A 26982-nucleotide genomic window follows, 5' to 3' on the forward strand; every position below is an offset into this window, starting at 1 on the left:
TTAGCTTTTGGTTACCAGCTATTTAACTCATGCATCGTATTATGATATTTAAATAGTATAGCTTTCTTCTAAAAAAATGGCTGAATACTCCACTATAAACATAGAGTTCTTTGTTTTGTTTAATGTATCACTTGCCCCCTGTGTAAGTGTTAGTCTATCACTTGATTCTTTTAGAAAGTGAGATTTACCTGTGTTGCTCATATGTGCCTGAATGCCAAAAGAGGGCACCAGATCTCATTATAGATGGTTGTGAGCCACCGTACGGTCAGTGAGAATTGAACTCAGGACCTCTGGAGGAGCAGCCAGTGCTATTAAACTCTGAGCCATCTCTTTAGGCCCTAAATGTAGCAATTTATATCTTACTATTGATCAATATACTGTTGATCTTTGCCATGGCCTGCTACAAATACAGGAATATCTGAGGCATGTGAATACTTGTTGAGTGTCACAGAGTCCAATTAGATACTAGTTGGGTAAAATTGGTATCTCTCTAAATTGAGGCAGGATTCCATATAGCTCAGGCTGGCCCTGAACTTTCTGTATAGCCAAGAATGACCTTAAACTTGAGAGCTTCATATCCTCATCTCCTGAGTGCTAAGAACACCACATCAAGTTTTATGTGGTGTTGGAATGGGACTTGGGCCTCAAGCATACTGAACAGACCCATTACGCACTGAACTATATTACTAGCTGTTGTTTTTCCCTCCATTTATTTTTTTCTCTGTTTTTAAATTTATTTAGTGTGTTATGTGTATATATGTGGGAACCCTAGTACCATGGTTAGCTCATAAAGGCAAGAGGATCAGAGGACAATGTGTGTGTGTGTTCATTTACTTCTGCGTATAGGGTCTTGTGATTCAAATTTGCCTTCAAAGATTGCCTGAGCAATCACACTTGAATACCCATTCTTAACATTAAAATGATGTTTTTTTGGTTTGTTTTTGGTTTTTGTTTGTTTTAGAATTTCACAGTGTAGCTCACACGCTGGCTTTGAAATGAAATTCTGCCTCAACCTCCCAAATGATGCTTTATATAGGGTTATTGATCCACTCAATATTATTGGGAAATCCCTTAGACTTCTTCCCTTTAGTTATTTAACTTCCTCTGATTGGATATTTTAAGTGACATGTCATCAACTTCTCTGATCTTCTGTTTGAGTACATCTGTTCAAAACCAGTTAATTTTTAAGTTCATTGATTGTCTTTTCTGTTCCTTAATAATTTAGGGTTCCCCCCCGTCGAGACAGGGTTTCTCTGTAGCCCTGGGTGCCCTGAAACTCACGCTGTAGACCAGGCTGGCCTTGAACTCACACAGTTCCACCTGCCTCTGCCTTCATGCTGAATTAAAAGTGTGTCCCACCATGTCTGGCTTAGTTCATTGCAAAAAAACAAACAAGCCATCTTTCTCAATTTGTATGACGTTTTAGATAGGGGAAAGCAGTCCATTCTTCAGTAATCCCATTTAGTGATTCTTTTCTACAAACTCGGTGAGATACAAGCCCTATCCTTTCCTTTAAATATTTTCTGATTTTTTTTTTCATTTAAAATAATTAATTTATAGCCGGGCCTGGTGGTACACCCTTTTAATCCTAGTACTTGAGAAGCAGACATGAGTGGATCACCAAGTTTGAGGCCAGCCTGGACCCTAAGAAAAAAATATTTATATTTATTATATACACATGTGTTTGTGGGTACATGGAGGTCAGAGGACAATTTTGTGGATTTCTCTCTTCATATTTGATTGTGGATGTGTGCATATTATTGTACACTTGTGAACAAGGGATGTCTTGTCGAAGTTGGTTTTCTTTTCCTACCATATCGGAAATCTTGGCTGCAAATGTCTTCATCTGTTGAACCATCTTGTAAGATTGCTTCAGGAATACTGAATCTATCTTCAAATACATACCTCTTTAGAAGGGAAAGGAATGAAAAGATTGCTGTCATCATCAGAACTGATTTTGGTAGAATTTTTGGCAGTGAAGCCTGTGAAAAATTTTCCAATAGTAAAAGTAACTATATGCAGACATGTAAATTAACATTCTTTGTGCATAAGATTTAAGCTAAAGACATGACTAACAATTGAAAAAAGCAAAGTCCTAATCTAACATAATCTTTGAAGGTAGATTCAGTATTCCTAAAGCAACTTTACTGGTTTTAGAGAACCCAGAGGTTGGTTGTAGGTGGTTCAGTGTTTTAAGGCATTTGTTGCTAAGACTGTTTATGGGGGGCCATCCCACCCCCACTTTTCCCCAGGGTGCACTTGAACAGGAGCAGCAGGAAAAATTAAATAGAAAGATAGCTGGAGAAAGAAAGAGAAACACAGGATAGGCTCAGGAGGGCCTGGATCCTAATCCATGGGGCCCCGACTGTCTCTGCCAAAGGACTTTTAAAGGAATGCTAAGGGGTGGAGCAAAAGACGTCCCCGTTTCTCCCCCCCACCCGGCACAGCCAAGTGCAGACCATTCCAGACACCCAATGACCATGAACGTGATCAAGCCATCCCCTAATGCATCCCTGCTGTGTAAAGCAAGCTCAGATCTAACTAGGAAACCTTTGTGGGCTACCACAGCTGTCAACTTGAGTTCAGTCCCTGGGATTTATATGGTAGAGAGAAAACCAATACCCACATTGCTGTCTGTGATTAGTTTGTCCATTGTTTTTAGACTTAGAGTAGTAGTACATGTGGAGGAAGTTGCTGGTGTACATATGTGTACATGGCAGTAAGAGATAGACACTAAGTGTCTTTCTTGATCACTTTCTACTTTTAATTAGGGTTTTTTGGTTTTTTTACAGGGGGAGGCGGGGCGGGTTGGAGACAAGGTTTCTCTGTGTAACAGTCCTGGCTATTCTGGAACTCACTTTGTAGACCAGGGTAGCCTCAAACTCACAAAGATTTGCCTGCCTCTACCTCCCAAGTCCTGGGATCAAAGGCATGCGCCATCATTGCCCAGCCAATTTCTACTTAAAAAAAATTTTTTATATTTATTCATTTTATTTATTTATTTGTTTGAGATGGGGTTTCTTTGTGTAGCCTTGACTGTCTTAGAGCATGCTATTAGACCTGGCTGGCCTCCAACTCAGAGATCTGAATTCCTCTGCCTCCCAGTACTGGGGTTAAAGTATGCGCCACCACTGCCTGGCACTTAAGATATGTTTTTATTTGTGTATGTCTGTATGGGAATGTGTGTGTGTAAATACAGGTGCCTTCAGAGGTCAGAAAAAGGTGTTTGGTCCCCTAGAGATGGAATTACACGGGGGTTGTGAGCTTCCTGATGTGAGTGCTGGAATTCTCTCCCCCCCCCTTCTCTTTTTTTGGTTTTACAAGACAGTATTTCTCTGTGTAGCTTTGTAGACCAGGCTGGCCTCTGCCCCCTGGCATTAAAGGCATGTGCCATCACTGCCCAGAGGGAAATCAACTCTTTTTTTTGTTGTTTTTTTGTTTTTGTTTTTGGAGACAGGGTTTCTCTGTGTAGTTTTGGTGCCTGTCCTGGAACTCACAGAGATCCACCTGGCTCTGCCTCCCAAGTGGTGGGATTAAAGGCGTGCGCTACCACCACCCAGCAAAATTTATTTCTTTTTATCATTGGTGTTCTGCCTGCATTTATGCATGTGTGAAGGTGTCAAATCCCCTGGAACTGAGTTACAGACAGTTGTAAGCTGCCATATGGGTGCTGGAAGTTGAACCCAGGTCCTCTGGAAGAGTAGCCAGTGCTCTTAACCTCTAAGCCTTAACTCCAGCCCCGGAACTGAACTCTTACATTCTCTGCAAGAACATTCTCTGCAAGAACCGAATATTGTTCTGTTCTTGCTTGTCCCCCATCTCATTAGCCCCTTCACCTTATTCTTTGAATAATTTGAGCTTATAGGTCCTCTTTAGTTGGCAAGACCAAGTAAAGCTTCAGCAATCTGCCTGTCTCCACTCACCCAGTGCTGGATAGACAGATGTACACTACCACAATCCGCATTATTATTATTACATTTTAGGTTAGATTTATTCATTTTACTTTCTGTGTATGAATGTTTTTGCTTGTGTGCATGTATGTGCACCTTGTGTGTGCCTGTTGGATTCCCTGGAAGTGGGGTTACAGATGATTTTGAGACATTTTATAGGTGCTGGGAATGAAGCCTGGGTTAGCTGTGAAATCACCACGTGCTCTTGACTCCTGAGCCAGCTCTCCAGCCTCCTAGCTTTTTATCTTCATGTTGGGATCTTAACTTGGTCTCAAGCTTTGGTGGTTAGTATTTTATTGACTGTGTATCTCCCCTGCTCCTGAAATGTCCTTTTAATCAGATAAATGCCTTTCAGTTTTAAAACTAAAAATTTGTAGTTGGAGAGATAGCTCAGTAGTTGAGGGTAATTACTGCTTTTGCAAAGAACCAGGGTTAGGTTCCCAGTAACTACATGTATGCTCTCAGCATCTGACACCTCATCTGACATTTGGGCTCCTGCACATATGTGCTGTACATTTATGACACTCGGGATATACACACATACATAAAAATAAGTATTTTCCATCAAATTGTAAATAAATCCTGTTCCTATTTTGATGTTTCATCAGTTAAACTAAGTTTTTTTCTTCTTTCAGAAGAATGGTTGAGGCCAGTGATGAGAAAAGATAAGCAGGTGTTGGTACACTGGGGCTTTTACCCAGACAGGTAATTATATTTTAACACTATTACTTTAATTGTTTATATTTATCTTGATAAAACAACATATGCCTGCAGGACATAAAGATGAAATTTATTAGTATTTCCATCTCTCTTGTTGTTGTTGTCTTGTTTTGTTTTTTGAGACATGGTTTCTCTCTGTAGCCTTGACTGTCCTGGAACTCACTCTGTAGACCAGACTGGCCTTGAACTCACAGAGAGCTCCCTGCCTCTGCCTTGCAAGTCCTGGGATTAAATGCGTGCACAATGCCAGGGTTGCCGAAGAGATCTCTTAACATTAACATTATTAAGCCTAAGAAATCTTGGGGCTTGTAGAGTTGGTTCATTGATTTAAGAGTTTTTGCTGCTCTTGAAGAAAATCCAAGTTTGGTTCTCAGCACCCACATGTGCCTCTGTACCTTCAGTTCAGGAGATCTAGCATCCTTTTTTGGCCTCCATGGGCACCAGGCATGCACATGGTGCCCAGACATGCAGCCAGATAAGTAAATTAAGTAAATTCACAGAAAATAAGTAAATTTTTTTTTTAAGATAACTTTTCTTTCTAATGTTTATGATTAGTGAGTTTGTTTGATTTTTGTTGTTGTTTTTTTTTGAGACAGGATTTCTTTTTCTAGCTCTGGCTGCCCTAGAACTAGCTCTGTAGACCAGGCTGGCCTCGAACTTGTGAAAATCTGCCGGCCTTTGTCTCTTGAATGCTGAAATTAAAGGCGTGCTAGCATGCCCAGCTGACTAATGAGTTTTGATCTTTTAAAAAAAGCTGCATGTCAAAATATTATGAATGAAATTGCTTTATTTCTAATCCTGATATTTTTCTTGTAGAAATTACTTACCTTTTTCCATTAGCTTTTTGGTTTTGGTTTGGAATAGGACGTCAAAATGCAGACAAACTTTGAACCTGCAACCTTTTGCCTAAACCAGTAGAACTGCTAGGATTAGAGGCATGCACCCCTCTGCCCTTGTCTGTTGTCTCTCTTGCCTCTTTTCTTTTCTATTTTTCTCCATATTCCTTTGTGTTTTTGTCGTTGCCTGGTCCTGGCCTTGAATTCTTTAGCTGAGAGAGTATTTCCCTTTAATTTCCCAAGTTGCTAGAACAACAGTCATGCATCATTGCATTTGGCATAATTACATTTTTAAGTAAAGAAAATGTATCATTATTTATGTTAAATTTTAAGAGTGTAAGCCTAGTCTTTTGTTTTTGAGGCAGGTCTCCCATGTATAGCCTAGGCTGGCCATGAACTCAGGATTTTTCTGCCTCAGTCTCCTAATTTCACGGATTACAGGCTGAGCCATTAAGCTTAGCATGTGTTGGTTTCTTGAATACACTTTGGATTAATAAAGTGAGAATGTTAGTCCACTTATTATAAACTGTAATTGATAACTTTTAATTTAGAAAACATTTTGTTAACAGTAAAATTTGAGTAATTGCTTTTCATTAAGTACTTCTAAGTTGATGTCTTTAGTACTTCCAATGCACTTTTTGTTTTGTTTTCTTTTTTCTAGACAGGGTGTCTTTGTGTTAGCCCTTGCTGTCCTGGACTTGCTATGAGACCAGGCTGCCCTTGAACTAAAGAGATCCACTTGCCTTAAAGACATGGTCCACCACTTTTTATCAAAAGCCTTTTAATTCCATTGTAGCTATTAAAGAAAAGCAGCTTGTTCTTTAAACACCTAGGTTGAGTCTCAGATTTATGGCAAACAATGTATCAGTAGGATTGACAGTTTCTATGGATATAAATCTGAGATATTCTCCACAGTCTGTGGTACGATTTGCAAGGTCAAGGGATGCTCTAGGAAGTGGGTGGTGGTGCTCATTTGGAGGTCGTGCCCTCCCCTGGTTTCTGTCTGTGTCCTTGTGAACAAGTCTCTACTACATACTCCAGCTGCTTTGATGTCTACCTTGCCATCCATATGATTCTGGACTGAACTCTAAAGCCATGTGCCAAAAAACACTGGAGAGATGGCTCAGAGGTTAAGAGCACCAACTGCTCTTCCAGAGGTCCTAAGTTCAATTCCCAGCACCCACATGCTGCCTCTCAACCATCTGTAATGAAATCTGGCTCCCTCTTCTATGTAAATAATAAATAAGTAAACCTAAAAACAAAAAACAAACAAACAAAAAAAAACCCCACTTTTCTCCCATATGTTGTTCCTGTCAGAACACCTGCTTAGCAGTTAACACCATACCAAATGTATTAATGTAGAAATGGCACAGGTCCTGCCTTCTCAAGACTTCTTGTTCACCTATTATTGTTAGTAACTGTAGCCTGTCCTCTGATAGCCACTTATCCGTTATAATCAAAATTTTTAAGATTATAAAATTACTTTCCCCCCCATTATGTTAATCTTTAATTAGTATATTTACTTAATTAACCAAGAGCACCCCCCATCTTATGTTTAACTGTCCCAAGCAAATTCATGAGGGTGTGTGTGTATGTCTATGTGTGTTCATGCACACAACAAATACTTTTAGAAAACTACTGGTTACACGTTGCTTTTGAACTTAAGCCACATATCATACAAATACTATATTTGAATGTTCCTTGGTTTTCTTGGGTGTTTTTTGTTCATTTGTTTGTTTTTTTGCCTTACACATGCTAAACAATTTTACTTTGTTTTATAATTTTATTGGACAGTATAGTCACTTTAACAAGCATGCATTTACTAGATAATTTTATACTTAAAATTTTCTTTGGCCAGGCAGTGGCAGCAGTGGCGCACGCCTTTAATCGCATTTCTTGGGAGTCAGAGTCAGGCGGATCTCTGAGTTTGAGGCGAGCTTGGTCTTCAAAGCGAGATCCAGGACAGGCACCAAAACTACACAGAGAAACTCTGTCTCTAAACAAAACAAAACAACAACAAAAATTCTTGGAATTGCTTTAGTGATTTGTAGCTTGCTTATCAGAGGATCTTTGAGTAAGGAGATTTGAAAAGGGATGATTTATATGGACATTTGAGAATGACAATTATTCTAGGCTGCAAGATGCATCTTATATAAAGGGCATGCTGACTTAGTGGCATTTGTTGAAGATGCCACTGAGTCCTATCATCTTAGAGCAGTAAGAGCCTAGAGTGCCAGATTTTGAGCCCTTGGCAAGCTTCTGTTATGTGAGGATTTTGATTTTCAGTCTTAGTAGGTGGGAGTCTGTCCCAGCTTGCTTTCTATTACTATGATAAAAGCTATAGCCAAAAGTAACTTGGCAAGGAAAATGTGCATTTGGCTCCATCGCTGAGGGGCGATCCAAGGTCGGGACCTGGAGGCAGAAACTGAAGCAGAGACCATGAAGGGAGGCTGATTACTGGCAGCATGCTTTGTTATATAGTCCAGAGCCTCCTGCCCAGTGGTGGGACTACCCACAGTGGGCCGGGCTTTCCTCATTAATCATTAATCAAGAAAACTTACTGCCACCTTGCCTGCACACTAATTTAATTTGATGGAGGCATTTTCTCTATTGAGGTTTCTTCATTTCAGGTTGTCCTAGCTTGTGTCAAGTTGGCACAACAAACAAACAAACCACAAACAGACCCTTACCAGCTCAGAGTCATTGGAAAATTTTGAGTTGTAGAATGTGTTTAGTTTTTGAAAAGATCATTCCATTGTTATGCAGAATCCTCAGTTCTTGGGAAAGGTAGGTAACCAGTGAGAAGAGTGGCGGAATATGAAAGTAGACTCTGGACAGTTTGAATGAACACTTTGTAGGTTTGCTGATGGTTTGACCATAAGATGTATGTACTTTAGAGTGAAGTCAAGTGTTTTGGCCTCTGCTGTTGGCAAACTGGAGATGTTTACATGAACATTTTGATGCCGGCAGGGCATTAAAAGATGAACTTTGAGGTGCTTGCTTTAGAACAGTTAGTACCCATGAATATAGAACTGCCTGTTGGACTTGAGTCTCAGTTTAACTTAAGGGACAGATGTATTATTTAAGAACTGTAGTATGACTGAAAACCTGAATGAAATCACCAACAGAATTTTGTTTGAAAGTTATCCCTGTGTCCTTTCATATCAAGGAGATTATTATTTGTGTTATGATGTTTACTGTGACAAAATCTATAAGCTGGCAGTGGAGACTGACTGAGCGCTGGTTACGAGAAAATATAAATACCAGGTTATAGTACTGACCAGAAAGCTGTTGGAGGGGGGGCTTTAAGCAAAGGACAACCTTTATTTAGATGTCTTTTTTTTCTTTTTCTTTTTTTTTTTTTTTTTTTTTTTTTGGTTTTTCGAGACAGGGTTTCTCTGTGTAGCTTTGCACCGGTCCTGGAACTCACTTGGTAGCCCAGGCTGGCCTCGAACTCACAGAGATCCACCTGGCTCTGCCTCCCGAGTGCTGGGATTAAAGGCGTGTGCCACCACCGCCCGGCTTTAGATTTCTTTTTAACTAATTCAGGCAATTTTATTGACAGTGGTGAAACCAAAGTGTGTCTGGTAATTGTGTTTTCCTTTTTTTAAGCACTGTTACTGTGTGAGTGTGTAATGTGTGTGAGGGCAGGCACACTCATTCCATGGCACACGTGTGGATAGGGGACAGCTTCATTGAGTCAGTTCTTTCACTTTCTTTGATTGAGTTTTGGAAATGAACTCAGGTTGTTAGGCCTTTGTGACAATTATTTTTACCCTCAAATCAATATCACTCGCCCACCATTTTACTATGTTTTTTTTCCCCTAATAATATTTGTAACACGTATTTGATTCATCTTTCTAGTGAGTAGGCTTTGGCTCTAATTTTACTTTTGTTTGTAATTTGCTTTAGCTATGACACTTGGGTCCACTGTAATGATGTTGATGCTGAAATTGAAGATCCACCAATTCCAGAAAAGCCATGGAAGGTAATGGGTCTATAAAAAAGAAATTGTTCTTGCTGAACCTAGTGCCACACTAGTCTTTTAATCCTAGTACTTGGGAGGCAGGGGAGGAGGATCTTTGTGAGTTCAAGTCCAGTGTGGGCTACAGAGTGAGTTTCAGGACATCCGGAACCATATAGAAAGACTCTGTCTAGAAAAAATAAAAACAAAACAACCAGTCCACAAATTATTCTTGAAGCTGGAGATGGCTAGGCAGTTAAGAGAACTTCCTTCTTGCTTAGAACCCAGGGATCAATTGCCAACCAACACCAGTGTTCTAGGAAATTTCATACAGCAGGCACGTCTTTGATACATAGATGGACGTGCAGGCCAAACAATAATACATACCAATAATAAGTAAACAAAATAAATAAAAGTATACAAGAAGAAATTATTTTTACACACTCTAATAGCCATTCTCTACAATAAATTAATTTGTGTTTGGGAAACTGTTATCATGCTGGCTCATGCTGTCCCTGAAATTACTATGTAGTCCTTCCTGTCCTTGGTTTTGTGATGATCATCCTGGCTTGGTCTCCTTAGTATGGAGATTACAGAAGTGAGCTCATGCTCTGCTTGCAACAGTTTTTATTTTTGTTTTTGTCTTTTAAGATTTATTTATATATTATGTGTACCATGTCCTGCCTGCACGTATCCCTGTAGGCTAGAAGACGGCACCCGATCTCATGACAGATGGTTGTGAGCCATCATATGGTTACTGGGAATTAAAATCAGGACCTCTGGAAGAGCAGCTAGTGCTCTTAACATCTGAGCCATCTCTCCAGCTCTGCGACATTGTTTTTAAAAGAGATGTATAATTAATGTCCTTAATTCTAGAGAATATCCATGTCCCTGATGACATAGTATCAACGTTTTAGGGTTCATGTGTGCAGTGCTTAAGAAGAATCCAAAGCCAGTTCACCACCGTTATGGACATTTATAGCACTCTGGAATTACAATTCCAATATAAACTTTTTGGGTTTTTTTTCCCGTTTTTTTCATGACCGGGTTTCTCTGTGTGGCCCTGGCTGTCCTGAGACTAGCTCTGCAAGCCAGGCTGACCTCGAACTCACAGAGATCCACCTGCTTTTGCCTCCTGAGTACTGGGATTAAAGCGGTGCACCACCACTGCCGGTAAGACATGTTTTATAAAAGTAGCAGTGAAAGGAGCTTTGTTTTGTTCACACAGTCCACCCTTAGTGACATTCTGTTGGTGACCTTTCCTCAGAAAACAGCTTTTTAAAATAGTTTTTTTTTTATTCTTTTTTTTTTTAAGATTTATTTATTTATTATGTAGACAGGAGAGGGTGCCAGATCTCATTAGAGATGGTTGTGAGCCACTATGTGGGTGCTTGGAATTGAACTCAGAACCTCTGAAAGAGCAGTCAGTGCTCTTAATCTCTGAGCCATCTCTCCAGCCCCTTAAAATAGTTTTTTAAATGTAGAGCAAAATTCAGTTTTTTTAAAAATACAACTTGAGGGCTGGGCAGTGGTGGTGCAAACCTTTAACCCTAGCACTTAGGAGGCTGAGGTATTCTGTGAGTTTGATGCCAGCCTGGACTACAGCGTCAGTTCCAGGACAGCCAGGGCTACACAAAGAAATCCTGTCTCAAAAACAAAAAAACTTCATTTTAAAAAAACAGTATATCCAGTGCTGGAGAGATGGCTCAGCAGTTAAGAGCACTAGCTGCTCTTCCAGAGGACCTGAGTTCAGATCCACATGGGTGGCTCACAACCATCTATAATGAGATCTGGTGCCCTCCTCTGGCCTGTAGGCATACATGCAGGCAGAAAACTGTATACATAATAAATATATTTTAAAAACAAACGAAAAAAACTAGTATTTCAAAAATGTGTAGTCAGCAGAATATGTTACCAAAATTGCACATTCTCCTCCTGGCCTCTCCAGCACCTTCAACATTCTTCTATATCTAGTCTGTGTTGGCATCACCATTTCCTGCAAGGTCATTATTCCCTTTGTTGTCAGCATCAGTTTTTCCCTTTAAACACCTCCCCTTTCTACGCACAAGCCTTTTTCGGCTTTAGCTGTGCCTTTGGAGAAGCAGGCCTAGCAGATGGCCTTGCAGCTCTGTTGTGACTCATCCTTTACCCTGTCTGTTTCTGCCCTCTTCCCCCTTTTAAAATATTGAACAGCTGGGCATAGTGATGCACACTTTTAATCCCAGTGCTCAGGAGGTAGAGGCAGGTGGAATTCTGTGATTGAGGAAGCTGGTTCACATTCAGAGTCTGAGACCAGCCAGGGCTACATAGAGAGACCTTGTCTTTAAAAAGGAAACGACAGTGACAAAACAAAAAACAATATGGATCTTACATCATCAAAATATTTTTGTTAGTCAACACTATCCTTTAAGCACAGCAGCCATCCTTTTTATCAGCTGTGACTAGTTCCCACACACCTTCAAGATCAGGCCACTTGACTGTTGTCATTCCTTTAGAGAGGAGCATCTGGGAGGTTCATTGGACCCTCACCTAGATTCTGGCCATTCTTCTTGTATCTCTTGCCTTTCTGTTTGTAATTCTGACCAAATTGGAGAGTATATAGACTGTAAGATTAGTACAAGGGGGACTCCTTTGCAGCTATGTTGCAGTCAACATCCATGCCAGTATGAGATTTTTTTTGGTGGTGTAGCTGTTTGGGGGTCACCCATGATCTGTAAGGAGACCCAGTAAACTCATTGGTTCTCTGATTTGGAATTTGGTAGACTCATACTGGTTTGTTGTTCATATCTTACGAAGAGGGGGAAAACGTTTGTCCCCCCAGAGCAAGTTCTGAAACAGAAGCTCATCCTGTCTACTATTGGCTGCTATATTACAGCTTATTTTCAGTGTTTAAGGAAACCCTTAGAGTTGTAATTGCTAGTTTGTGGCTCTCAGCTCATTGTAACCAAGCACTCTGTCCCTCTTCCCTCTGTGACCTAAGATGTGACTAACAGGAGGAAAATGTCTAATGTCAAATTATAATTGTGCCAGTTTGATATGGTTTTAGGTTCATGTAAAATGGATTTTGGACACTGACGTTTTCAATGAATGGATGAATGAAGAGGATTATGAAGTAGATGAGAACAGGAAGCCAGTGAGTTTTCGTCAGCGAATTTCAACAAAGAATGAAGAGGTATTTATTTTCTTGACAATGATTGCTTTTTCTTTTTTGTTCTAAATGTTTTCTTTCTTGGTAAACTGCCACACACCAAGGGCATCACCTAGAATGTACATGTACACGTTATAGAGTCATTAGCAATCATCTGTGACATCTTGACACAGAAATGGAAATCGGACTGAATCATTCAAGTTTAAAATGGGTCAGGTAGTACGTTAATTCTACAGCTGATTCTGTCCACCAGATTCAAGATTTGGCTTTGTTTTTTTTTTTTGTTTGTTTGTTTTTCGAGACAGGGTTTCTCTGTGTTGTTTTGGTACCTGTCCTGGATCTCGCTGTGTAGACCAGGCTGGCCTCAAACTCAAAGAGATCCGCCTGGCTCTGCCTCACGAGTGCTGGGGTTAAAGAAAGGCGCGTGCCACTGCTGCCCGGCTACATTTTAGCTTTTTAAATTAATTTTTTTAATTTTGTTTGTTTCTTTGTTTTGAAACAGGGTGTCTCTGTGTAGTTTTTTGCTTATCCTGGATTTCGCTCTATAAACCAGTGTAGCTAGTTTTTCCTGCCTGGCCCACAGTCAGGGCAAATCTCTCTCACCTGCCAGTTCCACAGCCTCTCAGACCCGACCAAGTAAACACAGAGCCTTATATTGCTTACAAACTGTATGGCCGTGGCAGGCTTCTTGCTAACTGTTCTTATATCTTAAATTAATCCATTTCTATAAATCTATACCTTGCCACATGGCTCGTGGCTTACCGGCATCTTCACATGCTGTTTGTCATCATGGTGGCTGGCAGTGTTATAATTCAATAACTTCTTCAGTGCAGACACAATTCTATCAAAATTTTGGTCTTAAAATATCTCAAGAATTAAAGTTGGACTGCAGTGGTGCACGCCTTTAATCCCAGTACTCAGGAGGCAGAGCCAATCCGATCTCTGAGTTTGAGGCCAGCCTGGTCTACAGAGCGTTCTGGCAGAGTAGTAGGAACTGCTTGAGATGTCTCTCACGCCCCTCAAAAATTTAAATTAGGTTATTTAGTTTGTATTCGTTTGTGATTTTACTGTTAATAAAAAATTCAAAATTTTGACCTGTTATGGGAGAAATACCATATATTTGTTTTCCTTTAATACTAATTTTTTATCTTATTTTATTTTATTTTTTTTTGCCAGAAATCCAGTCTAAATCTAGGGCCTTCAAATACCTGTAAGCCTCCTGCCACTTTGGACTATTTCATCCTCAGTATTTATTTCTTTTTTTTGAAGACATGGTTTCTCTGTGTTATCCTGGCTGTCCTGGAACTCACTCTGTAGACCATGCTGGCCTCGAACTCACCTCTTCCTGCCTCTGTCTCTTAGTACTTGGATTAAAGGTGTGTGCCACCACTGCTCTGCTGTCAGAATATTTTATAAATTACACTTTTGACAGGATCATTTGACCTTGTAATTTCTCTGTTCAGTAGTATGTTTCAGTTTATATTAGTAATTACTGAAATACTTCTCCCATCTGAGAGCACAAATGTTGAGCACTGATGGTTTTTGTTTTGCAGGGTTTATGTCTTTATTATAGTATACTTTGAATATGTGTAGGATTATGATTAGCATTTCAGTTTTGATATATTGCCTCGTGCAGTGGCTGTCAGCTTTCCTAATGTTGCAACCCTTTAATATATTTCCTCATGTTGTGATCACCAACATAAAATTATTTTTGTTGCTAGTTGATAAATGTAATTTGCTATTATGAATCGTAACATAAATATCTGTGTTTTCCTATGGTCTTATCAAATCCTTGTGAATGGGCCATTAGACATCTCAAGGGGTTGCCACCCACAGGCTTTGTGGATCAGGAAAGTTTCTTTATTGCTGTTACTTGGTGTTAAGTGTTGTAGGTTCCTTTGCTCTGATCCAGTAGTTTCGGTAGTGTATGAAAAGTCATCTTTGCACAAGGTTTGTAGAAACTGAGGAACCGACAAAGTCACCTGATATTTTGTTTCTTTTACTTCTTTCTAGCCAGTCAGAAGTCCTGAGAGGAGAGATAGAAAAGCATCAGCTAATGCACGGAAGAGGAAACATTCCCCTTCCCCTCCCCCTCCCACACCCACAGAATCCCGGAAGAAGAGTGGGAAGAAAGGGTAAGATGTTTGTAGCATGTTTGGAAGTCAGTAAGAGAGACTTTGAGTGGCTCTCTAGTTTTTACGTTCATGTTCGATAATTTGCCAGAAATAACTCTTTTTGACTCTTTTTGAAGTCTCTTTCTTTGATAGCTTGTCTATTTAACTTGTTTTTATTATTATATTAAAATTTTTTTGTTTGTGCATTCGCGTGTGGAAGTCATAAGATAGCTTGTGGGAGTCAGTTCTTACCTTCTACTGTGAGGGTGGGTCCCAGGGTGGAACTCACGTTCTCAGGCCAGATGCCTTTACTCACGAGCCATTTTGCCAGCCTGATAGTTTTTACAGGAATCTTACATTTTGATAGTTTTAATAGAAGTTTTATGTATATAAGAACACCTTAAATACAGTCTTTTCTCCTTGTAAGTACATCTTGAAAAGGTGGCAAGTAAGGAGTTTTAGAAATCACGTCCTGAGACCGGGCAGTGGTGGTGCATATCTTTAGTCCCAGCACTGGGGAGGCAGAGGCAGGTGGATCTCTGAGTTCAAGGCTAGCCTGGTCTACAGAGTGAATTCCAGGACAGCTAGGGCTACAGAGCAAAACACTGTCTTGAGAAACCGAAAGAGAAGAAACTGGTCCAGTGTGCTTGCACATCTCCTCGACCCTGCAGCCTGCTTTGCCACATTAGGAGAAGTCACATCCTGAACCAGCTGCGGTGGCGCATGCGTGTTGTCTTGGCACTGGAGAGGCAAGTGTAGAAGTGCTGCTGCAGGTTTTAGGCTAGCCTAGTCTATAAAGCATGTTCTAGGATAGCCTGGGCTTAATCTAGAAGCATACCATAGTTATTGTCTTTGAGCACCTCTCCCATTTGTGATTAAGGTGACTGACAAATCGTTAGAACTTGCAACTGTTAAACTGTTGCGTATTCTGACAAGCCCAACAGCATTCCTACCAATCTTGTTTGTGTGGCAGCTTCGGGTTTTGTTTGTTTGTTTATTTTGGTTTTTCAAGACAGGGTTTTTCTGTGTAATCCTGGCTGTCCTAGAACTCATTTTGTAAACCAGGCTAGCCTTGAACTTGGATCTGCCTGCCTCTGCCTCCCACGTGCTGGGATTAAAGGCATGCACCACCACTGCCCCGTGATAATTTTGATTTCTATTGAATTAATTGCTGACCATATAAAATGAAACTTTAATGCTTTATACAATGCCTGGAGTATATATTTAAAGTAAAGATAATATTTGGGAATTCTGTCACTATAAATAGATACTTTATAATTTCAGACTTGCCTACATTAACACACATAAAAACATATGTTTTGGTTCATTGGTTGGTTTGTCTTTCAAGAAAGGATTTCTCTGTGTAGCCTTAACTGTCCTGGAATTCACTCTGTAGACAAGGCTGGCCTTGAACTCAGAGCTCAGACTGCCTCTTCCTCCTGAGTGCTGTAATTAAAGGCGTGCACCACCACCACTGTGCTTTGTTCCGTTTGTTTGGAGACAGGGTATCTAGTCCTGTCTGTCCTGGACCTTACTATGTAAACAGAGTGGCTACAAACTCACAGGTGAAACAAGCTAGAGTCATTTGAGAGGAAGAAACCCCAATTATGAAAATGCACCTATCAGATATCCCTGTGAGCAAGCCTGGTGCATTTCCTTGATTGATGATTGATGTGGGAGGGCTCAACTCACTGTGTGGTGCCCCCTCTCAACTGGTGTTGCTGGGTGTTGTAAGAAGGCTCGTTGAGTCATCTAGTAAGCAGCACCTCTCCATGCCTTCTGTATCCGTGCCTGCCTCCAGGTTCTTCTCTTTTCCTGTCATGTATTTTCTTCATACTCTGGGTGTGTGTTTTGAGACAGTCTTGCCATGTTTCTTAGGCTGACTGAGAGCTCAATATATAGACTCCTCCTGCCTCGCCATCCTAAGTGCATCTGTTATAGGCATGTGCCACCATACTCTGATGTAGTGCTGTTTGTTTGTATCACATAGTATGAATTAGGTCATGGTTCTGGCCTTTGTATAATTCCTCAAGATAAGAAAATCCTTTCCATCTTTATTTTATGTACATGAGTGCTTTGTTAACTTTTTGCCAGAAGGGGGCATTAGATACCACTATAGATGGTTGTGAGCCACCGTGTGGATGCTGGGAATTGAACTCAGGACCTCTGGAAGAGCAGCCTAACCACTGAACCACCTCTCCAGCCCTTCATCTTTATTTTAATTCTCAAGAATATTGCTAGTTTTAGAAAAAATGACTATTCAGATAAAGAGCCCTAGCAATTGTCATAAGGAGCATAAAGTCTTTAGTTTTTAATTCGCAAATGATACCTCAAGAAAATAGAGCTGTCTGTGTTCTTTAAACCTTGTTGTTCTGTCGTGTATAGGCTGAGAGCTGCTTTGTTTTCTTAGCAGGTGTTGTTTTAAATTATACTAATCACTTAGAGTTTGGGGCTCATTTGATGTTACTTGAGTCAGGTATCCAATTTGTTTGATTATTTCTTGTTTTTTAAAAGTAAATCTGAATATAAATATAAATAATAATTTATATTTATATTCAGACATTTTGCTAAAATTATGTATAATTGCCTTTTTTCTGCTCTGTGTATCTTAGACAAGCTAGCCTTTACGGGAAGCGTAGAAGTCAGAAAGAAGAAGATGAGCAAGAAGATCTTACCAAGGACATGGAAGACCCAACACCTGTACCAAATATAGAGGAAGTGGTCCTCCCTAAGAACGGTTGGCTATCATTTCATCACAGTATGAATAATGTCATGTTCTGGGTTATTTCCTTCTAGTTTGAGATAGTACCTCTCTGTATAGCTCTGGCTGTCCTGTAATTCATATGTAGACCCAGGCTACCCTGGAACTCATAGGGATCTGTCTGCATCTATTTCTACCTCCTGAGTGTTTGGTAAGAGCTTCTGCTACTGTGCACTTAGCACATAGTTCTAAACTTTCAATATGAATTGATTTTTCTCCTCTAAGTTTTAAGAATTTCTCAGTTTTTCAAGTTACTTATGGGCTGTGTTATATATATATATATTTTTTTTTGTGGTTTCTTTATTGAGAAGATATACCAGGTACATAAATTTAAAACTGTTCTTTGTATAGTGTTTTCCACCTATAATCTAAGCCCTTAGGAGGCTTGGGCAAGAGGATCCTGAATTTGAGGTAAGCCTAGTCTTTATGTTTGTTTGGAAAAGTAAGTAAAAATAGAGCAAGAGCTGGGAATGATAGTTCAGTGGGAGACCCACAGCTGACAATGCATTTTCTCATAAACTAGCAAACTGAACTCTTAAGTTCAATTTCAGCCTCATACCCTCAATTTTTTTGTTGTTTTTTGCCTGCCTCTGCCTCCCCAGTGCTGGCATTAAAGGCATGTGCCATCCACCTTTTTTGTTTTGTTTTGCTTTGTTTTTTTGAGACAGGATTTCTCTGTTTAATAGCCTTGGATGTCCTGGACTTGCTTTGTAGACCTCAAATTCACAGAGATCCTCCTGCCTCTGCTTCCACACTTCTGAGATTAAAGGTGTATATAACCATCAACCCCCGGTCCCCCAAAACATTTTAAAGAGAATATTTTTAATGTAAAAAACGTATCCTAGCCGGGCGGTGGTGGCACACACCTTTAATCCCAGCACTTGGGAGGCAGAGGCAGGCGGATCTCTGTGAGTTCGAGGCCAGCCTGGACTGCCAAGTGAGTTCCAGGAAAGGCGCAAAGCTACACAGAGAAACCCTGTCTCGAAAAACCAAAAAAACAAAAACAAAAAAAACAAAAACCGTATCCTAATGCTTGATACACTAAAACTTTGGGAGAAGGGATAGTTAAGTTGAACTTTTCTGCATTTGTAAAATATAAATATATTGCTATTTGAGTGATTGATTATAGAATTACAGAGTGTGGCAGGTAGTTTAGTGTCTTGAAGCTGGTTTTTACATGAAAGTGAGTAGTGAACTATGCTGGGGTTGTAGTGATGGGCATATGTGTCATGTTTTGTCATGTTGTTTTTAATAGTACCGATTTTCTGTTAATGGGTGTTTTCTTTTCATCTATGTATACCACACAGGCCCTAGGAAGCTAGAAGAGGGTGTACTCCAAGCCCCTTGCTCTGAATTGCTTAGCTGTCTCTCCAGCTCCTTACTGTATATTCTTAAATTCAGCATGACCATTTCCTTTAACACATGATTCTGATGTTTTTTTCTCCCCTTCTAGTAAACCCAAAGAAAGATAGTGAGAACACACCTGTTAAAGGAGGCACGGTGGCAGATCTAGGTAAAGAAACCGTATACAGATGCTTAGTCCTGACTGTGTGTGCTCCTTAAATACCGCTTTCTTGACTGCAGATTGTTACTTTCACTTGCTTTGTTTACAGCCTTCCAAGATTAACAAACTGCCTTCTGTCCTATCAGCATTTAGTTTTCTTCCATGATCCATTGTTTGCATTCCCAGTGACCTACCGCTGACAATGCATGGCATTTTCTCACAAACTAGCAACAACTTGGCAATATTTTACTTTTACTTCAAAATAGTTATCATCTGAGTTTTAGAGAAAAAAAAATATTAATTAAAGTGTGGTTTTCAGTGGCCCTGCAAATATTTGCATTGTTAGGTGTTCAAGAATATTCACATCTGGCAGTCGTGGTGCACACCTTTAATACGAGTACTTGGGGGCAGAGGCAGTCAGATCTCTGTGAATTCAAGGCCAGAGCTAGTTCCAAGACAGGCTCCAAAGCTACAGAGAAACCCTGTCTCGAAAAGACTATATATATATAGTCTCATATATATATATATGTTCATTATGAGTTTGAGGTCAGCCTTGAAATACATATTGAGTTTCAGGCCAGCCTGAGCTAAAGGACTATGCTCTTTGAATAAAATTGAAAGTTCTTATTTATTATTGTTGTGTATGATGTGAGTGCAATCTCAAATGTCATAGTTTGCATTGAGATCGTAGGACAACCCTAAGGATATCTTTTCACTGAAATTTCAGTGACTGATTCTGAGTTTTGTGGCTAGTACTTAACACTGTGGAACCATCTCCCCAGCCCCGTGGGACACTTTTTAAGTTTCATTAATTCATGCTATATTTCTTGGCTTATGTCCCAGTGGGTGCATATTGGTGCATGGTTCTATTTTAATGTCTGAAGTTTAAACATCATTTCTGATGACAGCGTATCATAACAGATAACAGATGCCCTTTGACAATATTTCTAGCTTATTTGAATGTTAGTAGCAGATCTTGAGTAGCTGTTATTCATACCTTACCTCTTTTACAACTGATAATTACTGATTCAAAAGCCAAGAAATGAAAAACTAATTATAAATAGACTTTTATTTCTCCATATTGCATCGACAGTATGGAATGTTATAAAACTGGATGCTCTTCAGTATGAAATTTTGCTGGACAAGGATAGTAATTTATAATTTTTTTTTCATTTATTTTTGAGTCAGGGTGACTTTGTATCCCTGGCTGGCTTGGAACTCACTGTGTATACAATGTTGGCCTTAAACTTTTAGAGATTGTCTGCCTCCCAAGTGCTAGGATTAATGTGTGTACTAGCATTCCTGGTTGTAATACATAATTTTTAAGTATTTTTCTTGAAAATGAATAGATCATTGTCCATTTGAGTGAGATAATTATTTAGAAAAGGGCACTGAATCCCCCTGAATCTGGAGTTAATGGGGGTTGTGAGCCACCATCTGGTGGCTGGGAACTGAACCTAGGTCCTTAGCAATAGTAGCAAATGTTCTTTACTGGTAAGCTATCTTTTTAGTTATCTAATTGCATCTTATATAGGTTTTTCTTTTTCTTTTATAATCAACACTTAGGCCTCAGAGTTCTTATCCTCAGTAGGCATGCGCTTTTTCTCTTTTTTAAAGTTGAAATCTTGCTGTATATCCCAGACTGGCCTTAAACTCAGGATCTTCCCAACTCTTCTGTAACTGCTAGGGCTAGAGACCTGTGCCACCATGCCTGGTTCAGTCACCAATACTTTACTCTCTTCCTTTTTCTGGAATCAACAAAACAATTTGCTTACCTCGGGAGACTGGTGTGTCAGTCAGATAGATCTCTTACATGCTATCAAGAAGATCTTGTTATGATTATGATAACCTTCCACCTCCATGCACTTGTGTGAAATCATCATTTACTATTGTGAATTTGTTTTTGCAATGATCTGTTTTATTCATTTTCTCTGTTCAGTATCAGTTTTGAAGAATGTAAAGATTCCATATAATTCAAATATCATTGAGTGATTAATTAAAACAACTTCCTTTGATTTTGCAGATGAGCAGGATGAAGAAGCAGTTACAACAGGAGGAAAGGTAAAAGAAGTTCATGTAGGCCTGAGCTGGGAGAAGTTTCTGTTAGTCATGTGTACTGAGCAGAAACAGAATTGTCTATTTCCAGATTGGCCTCAGACTAACCTGTATTTGAGGATGTCCTTGAATTACTGATCCTCTATAGCCTGTCCCTCGTGACTGCTGGTACTACCATGCCAGCTTCATGTGGTAATGGGGATTGTACCTGAGGGCCTTGTGTATGTTCCTGAACAAGCTCCTACCATCTGATCCCTAGTCCATTCCTCTTGTGATGGGGGTCTCAATTTTTTGTCTCAGGCTGGCCTGATTCTTGCCCTAAGTGACTGTGCTATCTTGATCAAGTAGTTGAAATCATGTGTATACACTACTATACCTAGTTTTTATCGTTGTTGTTTTTCTTTTCTTTTTTTCTTGAGACATATCTTCATACTATTGTGCAGTTGGCTTTGTCCTTGAACCTCATGGTTGTCTTTCAGGATTGCTGTTATTAACTACCACATCCAGTTAAATTTCCTTTTTTAGTACTCCCTGACAATAGTTCTGTTTTGTAATTTAAAAAAATTTATTGAAAAGAATCTTATACAGTATGATTTTTAATTTCATACTGCCCTATTTACACAGCAGTAATCATAGTTGACTACACTGTTGTTGGTGTGCCTATGAATTCAGATGAGTAGTTACCATGGCGTGGATTGATTTCCTCACTTTTCTGTTGGTACAGGTGTAATGTAGATTGCAGCTAAGGAAGACTGTTTATCATGTTTTTAACTTTTCTTAAGCTTTAATATTATATTTGTAAAGATTTATTTTTTTATCCAAGTATATGTGTGTTTGTGAGTGTATGCCACATTGTGTGCAGTTGCCCATGGAGACCAGTAGATGATGTTTGGTCCTTTGGAGTTCATTGTGAGTTATGGGATAAGGGTGCTGGTCACCAAACTTAGGTTATCTATAGGATAGACAAGTGCTTTTAACCACTGAGGCATCTCTCTTAACCTCTCAAGCTTTCTAATCTCCGGCTTTCCATTTACCAGTTCTGGTGTAGAGACAGATCATTGTGATACTGAAAGGCATTAGATGTGAAGTAGGGCTTTCCTCCTGTAATTCACTCTTTAGACCAGGCTGATCTCGAACTTACAGAGATCCTCCTGCTTCTACCTCCTCAGTGCTAGGATCAAAGGCATAAAACACCACTGCCTGGCAGTGTCATCCTTCTACATATTGAGCTTAATTTACCTTTTGTGTATGTGCATGCATGCATGTTGACACACATGCTGCAGCATACAGTTGGGGGTTAGAGAGCAACTTGTGACAGTCACTCCTGGACATTAAACTCAGGTTACCCGACTTGGAGGCAAACCCCCATTACTCACTGAGCCTTCTCCCCAGCCCATAAAATTTATCATAAGGACTGTACTAACATACTGGCAACAGATCTTCCTGTTGAGTAGTGTGGCATAGGAAATCTTGGTTAAATCAAGTTTAAGAGATTGTACAGTCTATGAAAGAGTGCAGGTTCAAAAGGTTTCTTTTTCTTTTTTTCCCTTTTTGGGTCCCCCCCCCCCCCCCCCACGACAGGGTTTCTCTGTGTAACTTTCCTGACTTGGCTGTCCTGAAATCAAAATATTTCTTCATAGAAAAGAACTTCATAGCTTTAAAAATTATAAAGTTAGGAGCTGACTCCATTCATAAAGTATCTTCTACTTAGGCTTAAGGACTTGATTTCAGATCCCCAGATCCCACAGCAGGGTCTAGTGAGGAAGCAGCAGTGGGAATCTGTGCCCAGTGCTAGGAGATTTGAGGTATAGAGACATTGAATCCACAGAGCTCATTACTCAACCAGCACAATCAGATCAGGGCACTCCAGCTCCATCCCTGGTGCATGAACTGGCTTTCTGGATCCCATTACCTATGGGCGGACACATAACTCACCCCTGATAAAGCGGGTAAGGGCTTGGTCCTGTCTCAGTGGAATGTACTGGGCTTAACTTTCCCCAATGGGAGAACTTACCCTGTTGGAGGAGGGGATTAGGGAGGGGGATATGTGGTTGGTATGTAAAATGAATTAAAAAAGCCGGCGGTGGTGGCACACGCCTTTAATCCTAGCGCTCAGGAGGCAGAGCCAGGTGGATCTCTGTGAGTTCAAGGCCAGCCTGGACTGCCAAGTGAGTTCCAGGAAAGGCGCAAAGCTACACAGAGAAACCGTGTCTTAAAAAACAAACAAACAAAAAAAAGACTATCTTAAAAATTAGCCAGGCAGTGACATACCTCCACACATTCATGTGAACATTTACTTCATACACAGACGCATGTTTCAAAAGGCAAACAATGAAAATGTGATAATTTCCCCAGAACTTACTACATAGAACAGAATGTTCTTAAACATAAATTTCCCTTGCTTCTCTGCCTGTTGTTGGAGGTTGTTGCTCTTTTGGGGGGACTCTCTACCCAGCTCCCAAATAAATCACATACAGGGGCTTATTCTTAATTATGAATGCCTGGCCTTAGCTTGGTTTAGTCTCTAGCCAGTTTTTCTTAACTTATCCCGTCTACCTTTTGCCTCTGGCCTTTTCCCTTTCTATTCCTAAATACCTTTCTTTGTTTCTTACTCTGTGGCTGGCTGTGTACCAGGGTGGCTGGCCCCTGCAGTCTTCCTCCTTTTCGATCTGTTTCTTCTCTCCTCCCAGATTGCTTTCTTTATTCTCTCTGCCTGCCAGCCCTGCCTGTCCTTTCTCCCGCTTTGCTATTGGCCAGGTCTTTATTAGACCATTGGGTGTTTTAGACAGGCACAGTAACACAGCTTCACAGAGTTAAACAAATGCAACATAAGCAAAAGTAACACACCTTAAAATAATATTCTACTATATCTGCCTCCTAAGTTTGGGATTAAAGGCGTGTGCCACGATACCTGGCATCCGTAGAATGTAAACTTATGCTAAACATGAATAGTCAATTGGAGGCTTTCAGATACTTTCTAAATGTTTGGCCTGTCTTTAGAAATTGATTGTCGCGCCTGGTGAGATGGCTCAGCCAATAAAAGTAGTTGCTGTGCCGGGCGGTGGTGGCGCACGCCTTTAATCCCAGCACTCGGGAGGCAGAGCCAGGTGGATCTCTGTGAGTTCGAGGCCAGCCTGGGCTACCACGTGAGTTCCAGGAGAGGCGCAAAGCTACACAGAGAAACCCTGTCTCGAAAAACCAAAAAAAAAAAAAAAAAAAAAAACTGAAAGTTCTCCTAACTTAAAAAAAAAAAAAAAAAAGCAGTTGCTGTACAGTCTCCTGAACCTATGTAAAGGTTGAAAGAGAAAAGTAGCTCCACAGTTACCCCTGACCTTCACACACTTTCTACTCCCGATAATATGAGAGGGAAAAAAAAATCTAATGTTCAAAATATCCAAAAAAGAAAATAAAGGGCAACAGTTCAAAGACTGCCTACAAGATGTGAATGCCACATGTAATGTGTGATCTGTGGTCAGGTTTTCTCTGAGATATTAGTACAAGAAATTTCTGAGACACGCGAACCATTGTATTTTAAACTATATGATAGCTATCTGGTCCAATAGGATTGGTTTTTTTTTTTCTTTTCTTTTTTTTTTTTTTTCCGAGACAGGGTTTCTCTGTGTAGTTTTGCGCCTTTCCTGGGACTCACTTGGTAGCCCAAGCTGGCCTCGAACTCACAGAGATCCGCCTGGCTCTGCCTCCCGAGTGCTGGGATTAAAGGCGTGCACCACCACCGCCCGGCAAAGGAAAGGGGGAAGGGGATTTGAACTTAAAGACTCAGCGTTGGTAGTCTAGGGCTCTGACTTAAAGCCACACACTGAACCTTAGGATTGGAACAGGGTCTCAGTATGTAACACAGGGTATGTGTGGTGTGTGTGCATGCATTTGTTAGAGAAAAAAATTGGGTGTGTTGTGTCTCCCCTCCCACCACATGTCGCCTGAGGATAGTAACCCCAGTTGTCTTTGAGCTATTATCAAACTTCACAGAGATCCTCTTGGCTCTGTCTCCCAAATGCTGGGGGATTAAAGGTGTGTGCCACCACACTCAGTACAAAACTAATTTTCAGTAGTCAAGTGACTACTAGTGTAGTCCCTTTAGCTGCCCTTCTTAAGTTTGTGTTATGCTTGTTTTTTTTTTTTTTGGTTTTTCGAGACAGGGTTTCTCTGTATAGCTTTGCGCTTTTCCTGGATCTTGCGCTGTAGACCAGGCTGGCCTCGAACTCACAGAGATCCGCCTGCCTCTGCCTCCCGAGTGCTGGGATTAAAGGCGTGCGCCACCACCGCCCGGCTGTGTTATGCTTGTAACTTACTACTTATGTGCAGTTTTCTTTTCCTACAGAAATATTAAGTAGTTGCTATTGTAACTCTTGGACCATTTTGAGGAATAAATGAGTTAATGTGTATAGGGCTAGTAGTAGGTACTCTTGTTTACTATTTGGAGTAGAAGCAGTCTTATCATTATGCTTTGTTAGTATCTTTATCCTTTTTGTAAATAATGTCAAAACTGGTAATTGATTTGTGATCATAAAACTGGATGAATAAAAAGAGCTATTGTGAAAGACTTTAGAGACAACACAGCTCTTCCTGAGGACTCTGGTTTCACTGGTGACACTCAAAACTGTATAACTTTAGAAGACCCAATGCCCTCTTCTGGCTTCTGTAGACACTGCATCCAGTGGTACACAGACATACCTGCCAGAATACACTTAAGATAACAATTTAAAAAATTGAAAAGCTCTTTTGAAGAAAAGATTTAATGTATGTATTAGTTCTTGATTATGAAATAGTGTTTCTTTTATTTGATTATCTTGTTATTAGGTAATTTGAGTGTTCTGTCATTTGAATAAAGGAAAAATAAAGTCTGCTGTCCGTCCACTGCTTTTTTCTCTTTTAAAGTAAGAAATGTCTGTATGAGAATTGTTTTCCTGCTGCTTCACATTGGATCTAGTATCTTCATTTTGTTTGACCTAATATGTGTGTGATTTGTCTGTAGTTTTCTCTCTGAACTAACTTCACTTTCATTTTTTTTTGTAGGAAGATGAAGATCCTAACAAAGGTGATCCAGGTCGGTCAGTTGACCCCGGTGAAGATAACGTGACAGAACAGACCAATCACATCATTATTCCCAGCTACGCATCTTGGTTTGATTATAACTGGTAAGTGGGCTCTTTCCACCTGAGGGGTGGCAACACTTGTTTTCATACGAGGTTGTTTGGTTTTTTTCTCACTTCATACAGTCTCCAATGAAGAACATGGGCAGTTACTGTTTTGTTTTGAACATGTTCTTACTTTGTGTTGTCCTGTGTTTCCTCTTTTCACTGTGAATGGTTCTCAGGCTGTGGGTTGTGACCCCTTTGGGGGTTACATATCAGATATCCTAGATAGCAGATACATTGCAATTCATAACAGTAGCAAAATTATAGTTAGGAAGTAGCAACAAAATAATTTTATGTTTGGGGGTCACCACAACATGAGGAACTATAGTAAAGTGTTGCAGCATTAGGAAGGTTCAAAACCACAGCGCTATAGTGTCTTGTTTTGTAACCCAGACTGGCCTTACTTTCTCAATTTCTAGGCTGAGTCTTAGTCTCTCTCTTGTCTTAGCCCGTGTTTTACAACACTTGTTTTAAAATTGTTTAAATTGTTTAAAAACAATTTAAGAATAAAAGTTGTTTAAATATAAAGTTTAAAAAATACTTTTAAGATTTTTTTCTTTTTATTGTGTGTTTGCTCTATGAGTTTGTACGTACATGCAGGTATAGATGGTCACAAATGACAAAAGAGAGCTTTGGCTCTCCTGCAGCTAGAGTTACAGGTGATTCTGAGCTACCTCACATGTGTGCTGAGAACTGACAAGGAAGTGTTCTTAATGACTGAACATCTCTCTAGCCCCAACTTACAAAGTTTTAAGCGTTAGATGATTTGTTGTT

General features: G+C 40.0%; 1 protein-coding gene across 4 annotated transcripts in view; it reads left to right on the forward strand.

Moving 5' to 3' along the window:
* Nucleotides 1-26982, forward strand: part of Smarcc1 (SWI/SNF related, matrix associated, actin dependent regulator of chromatin subfamily c member 1) — a 146032-nt gene that overhangs the window by 43286 nt on the left and 75764 nt on the right. For 3 of the 4 annotated variants that reach the window (XM_052721783.1, XM_052721791.1, XM_052721769.1), the window contains exons 7-14: nucleotides 4586-4655; nucleotides 9419-9494; nucleotides 12517-12642; nucleotides 14632-14753; nucleotides 17345-17469; nucleotides 18947-19006; nucleotides 21021-21058; nucleotides 26087-26208. In XM_052721783.1, coding sequence (XP_052577743.1) covers nucleotides 4586-4655; nucleotides 9419-9494; nucleotides 12517-12642; nucleotides 14632-14753; nucleotides 17345-17469; nucleotides 18947-19006; nucleotides 21021-21058; nucleotides 26087-26208 — 739 coding nt within the window. The remainder of the gene's footprint in view (nucleotides 1-4585; nucleotides 4656-9418; nucleotides 9495-12516; nucleotides 12643-14631; nucleotides 14754-17344; nucleotides 17470-18946; nucleotides 19007-21020; nucleotides 21059-26086; nucleotides 26209-26982) is intronic. The other variant, XM_052721775.1, reaches the window with a different exon arrangement.

The sequence above is a fragment of the Peromyscus californicus genome, unplaced genomic scaffold, assembly GCF_007827085.1.
Source record: "Peromyscus californicus insignis strain IS unplaced genomic scaffold, ASM782708v3 Scaffold_11__1_contigs__length_118956290, whole genome shotgun sequence".
In the NCBI taxonomy this organism is placed as follows: Eukaryota; Metazoa; Chordata; class Mammalia; order Rodentia; family Cricetidae; genus Peromyscus; species Peromyscus californicus.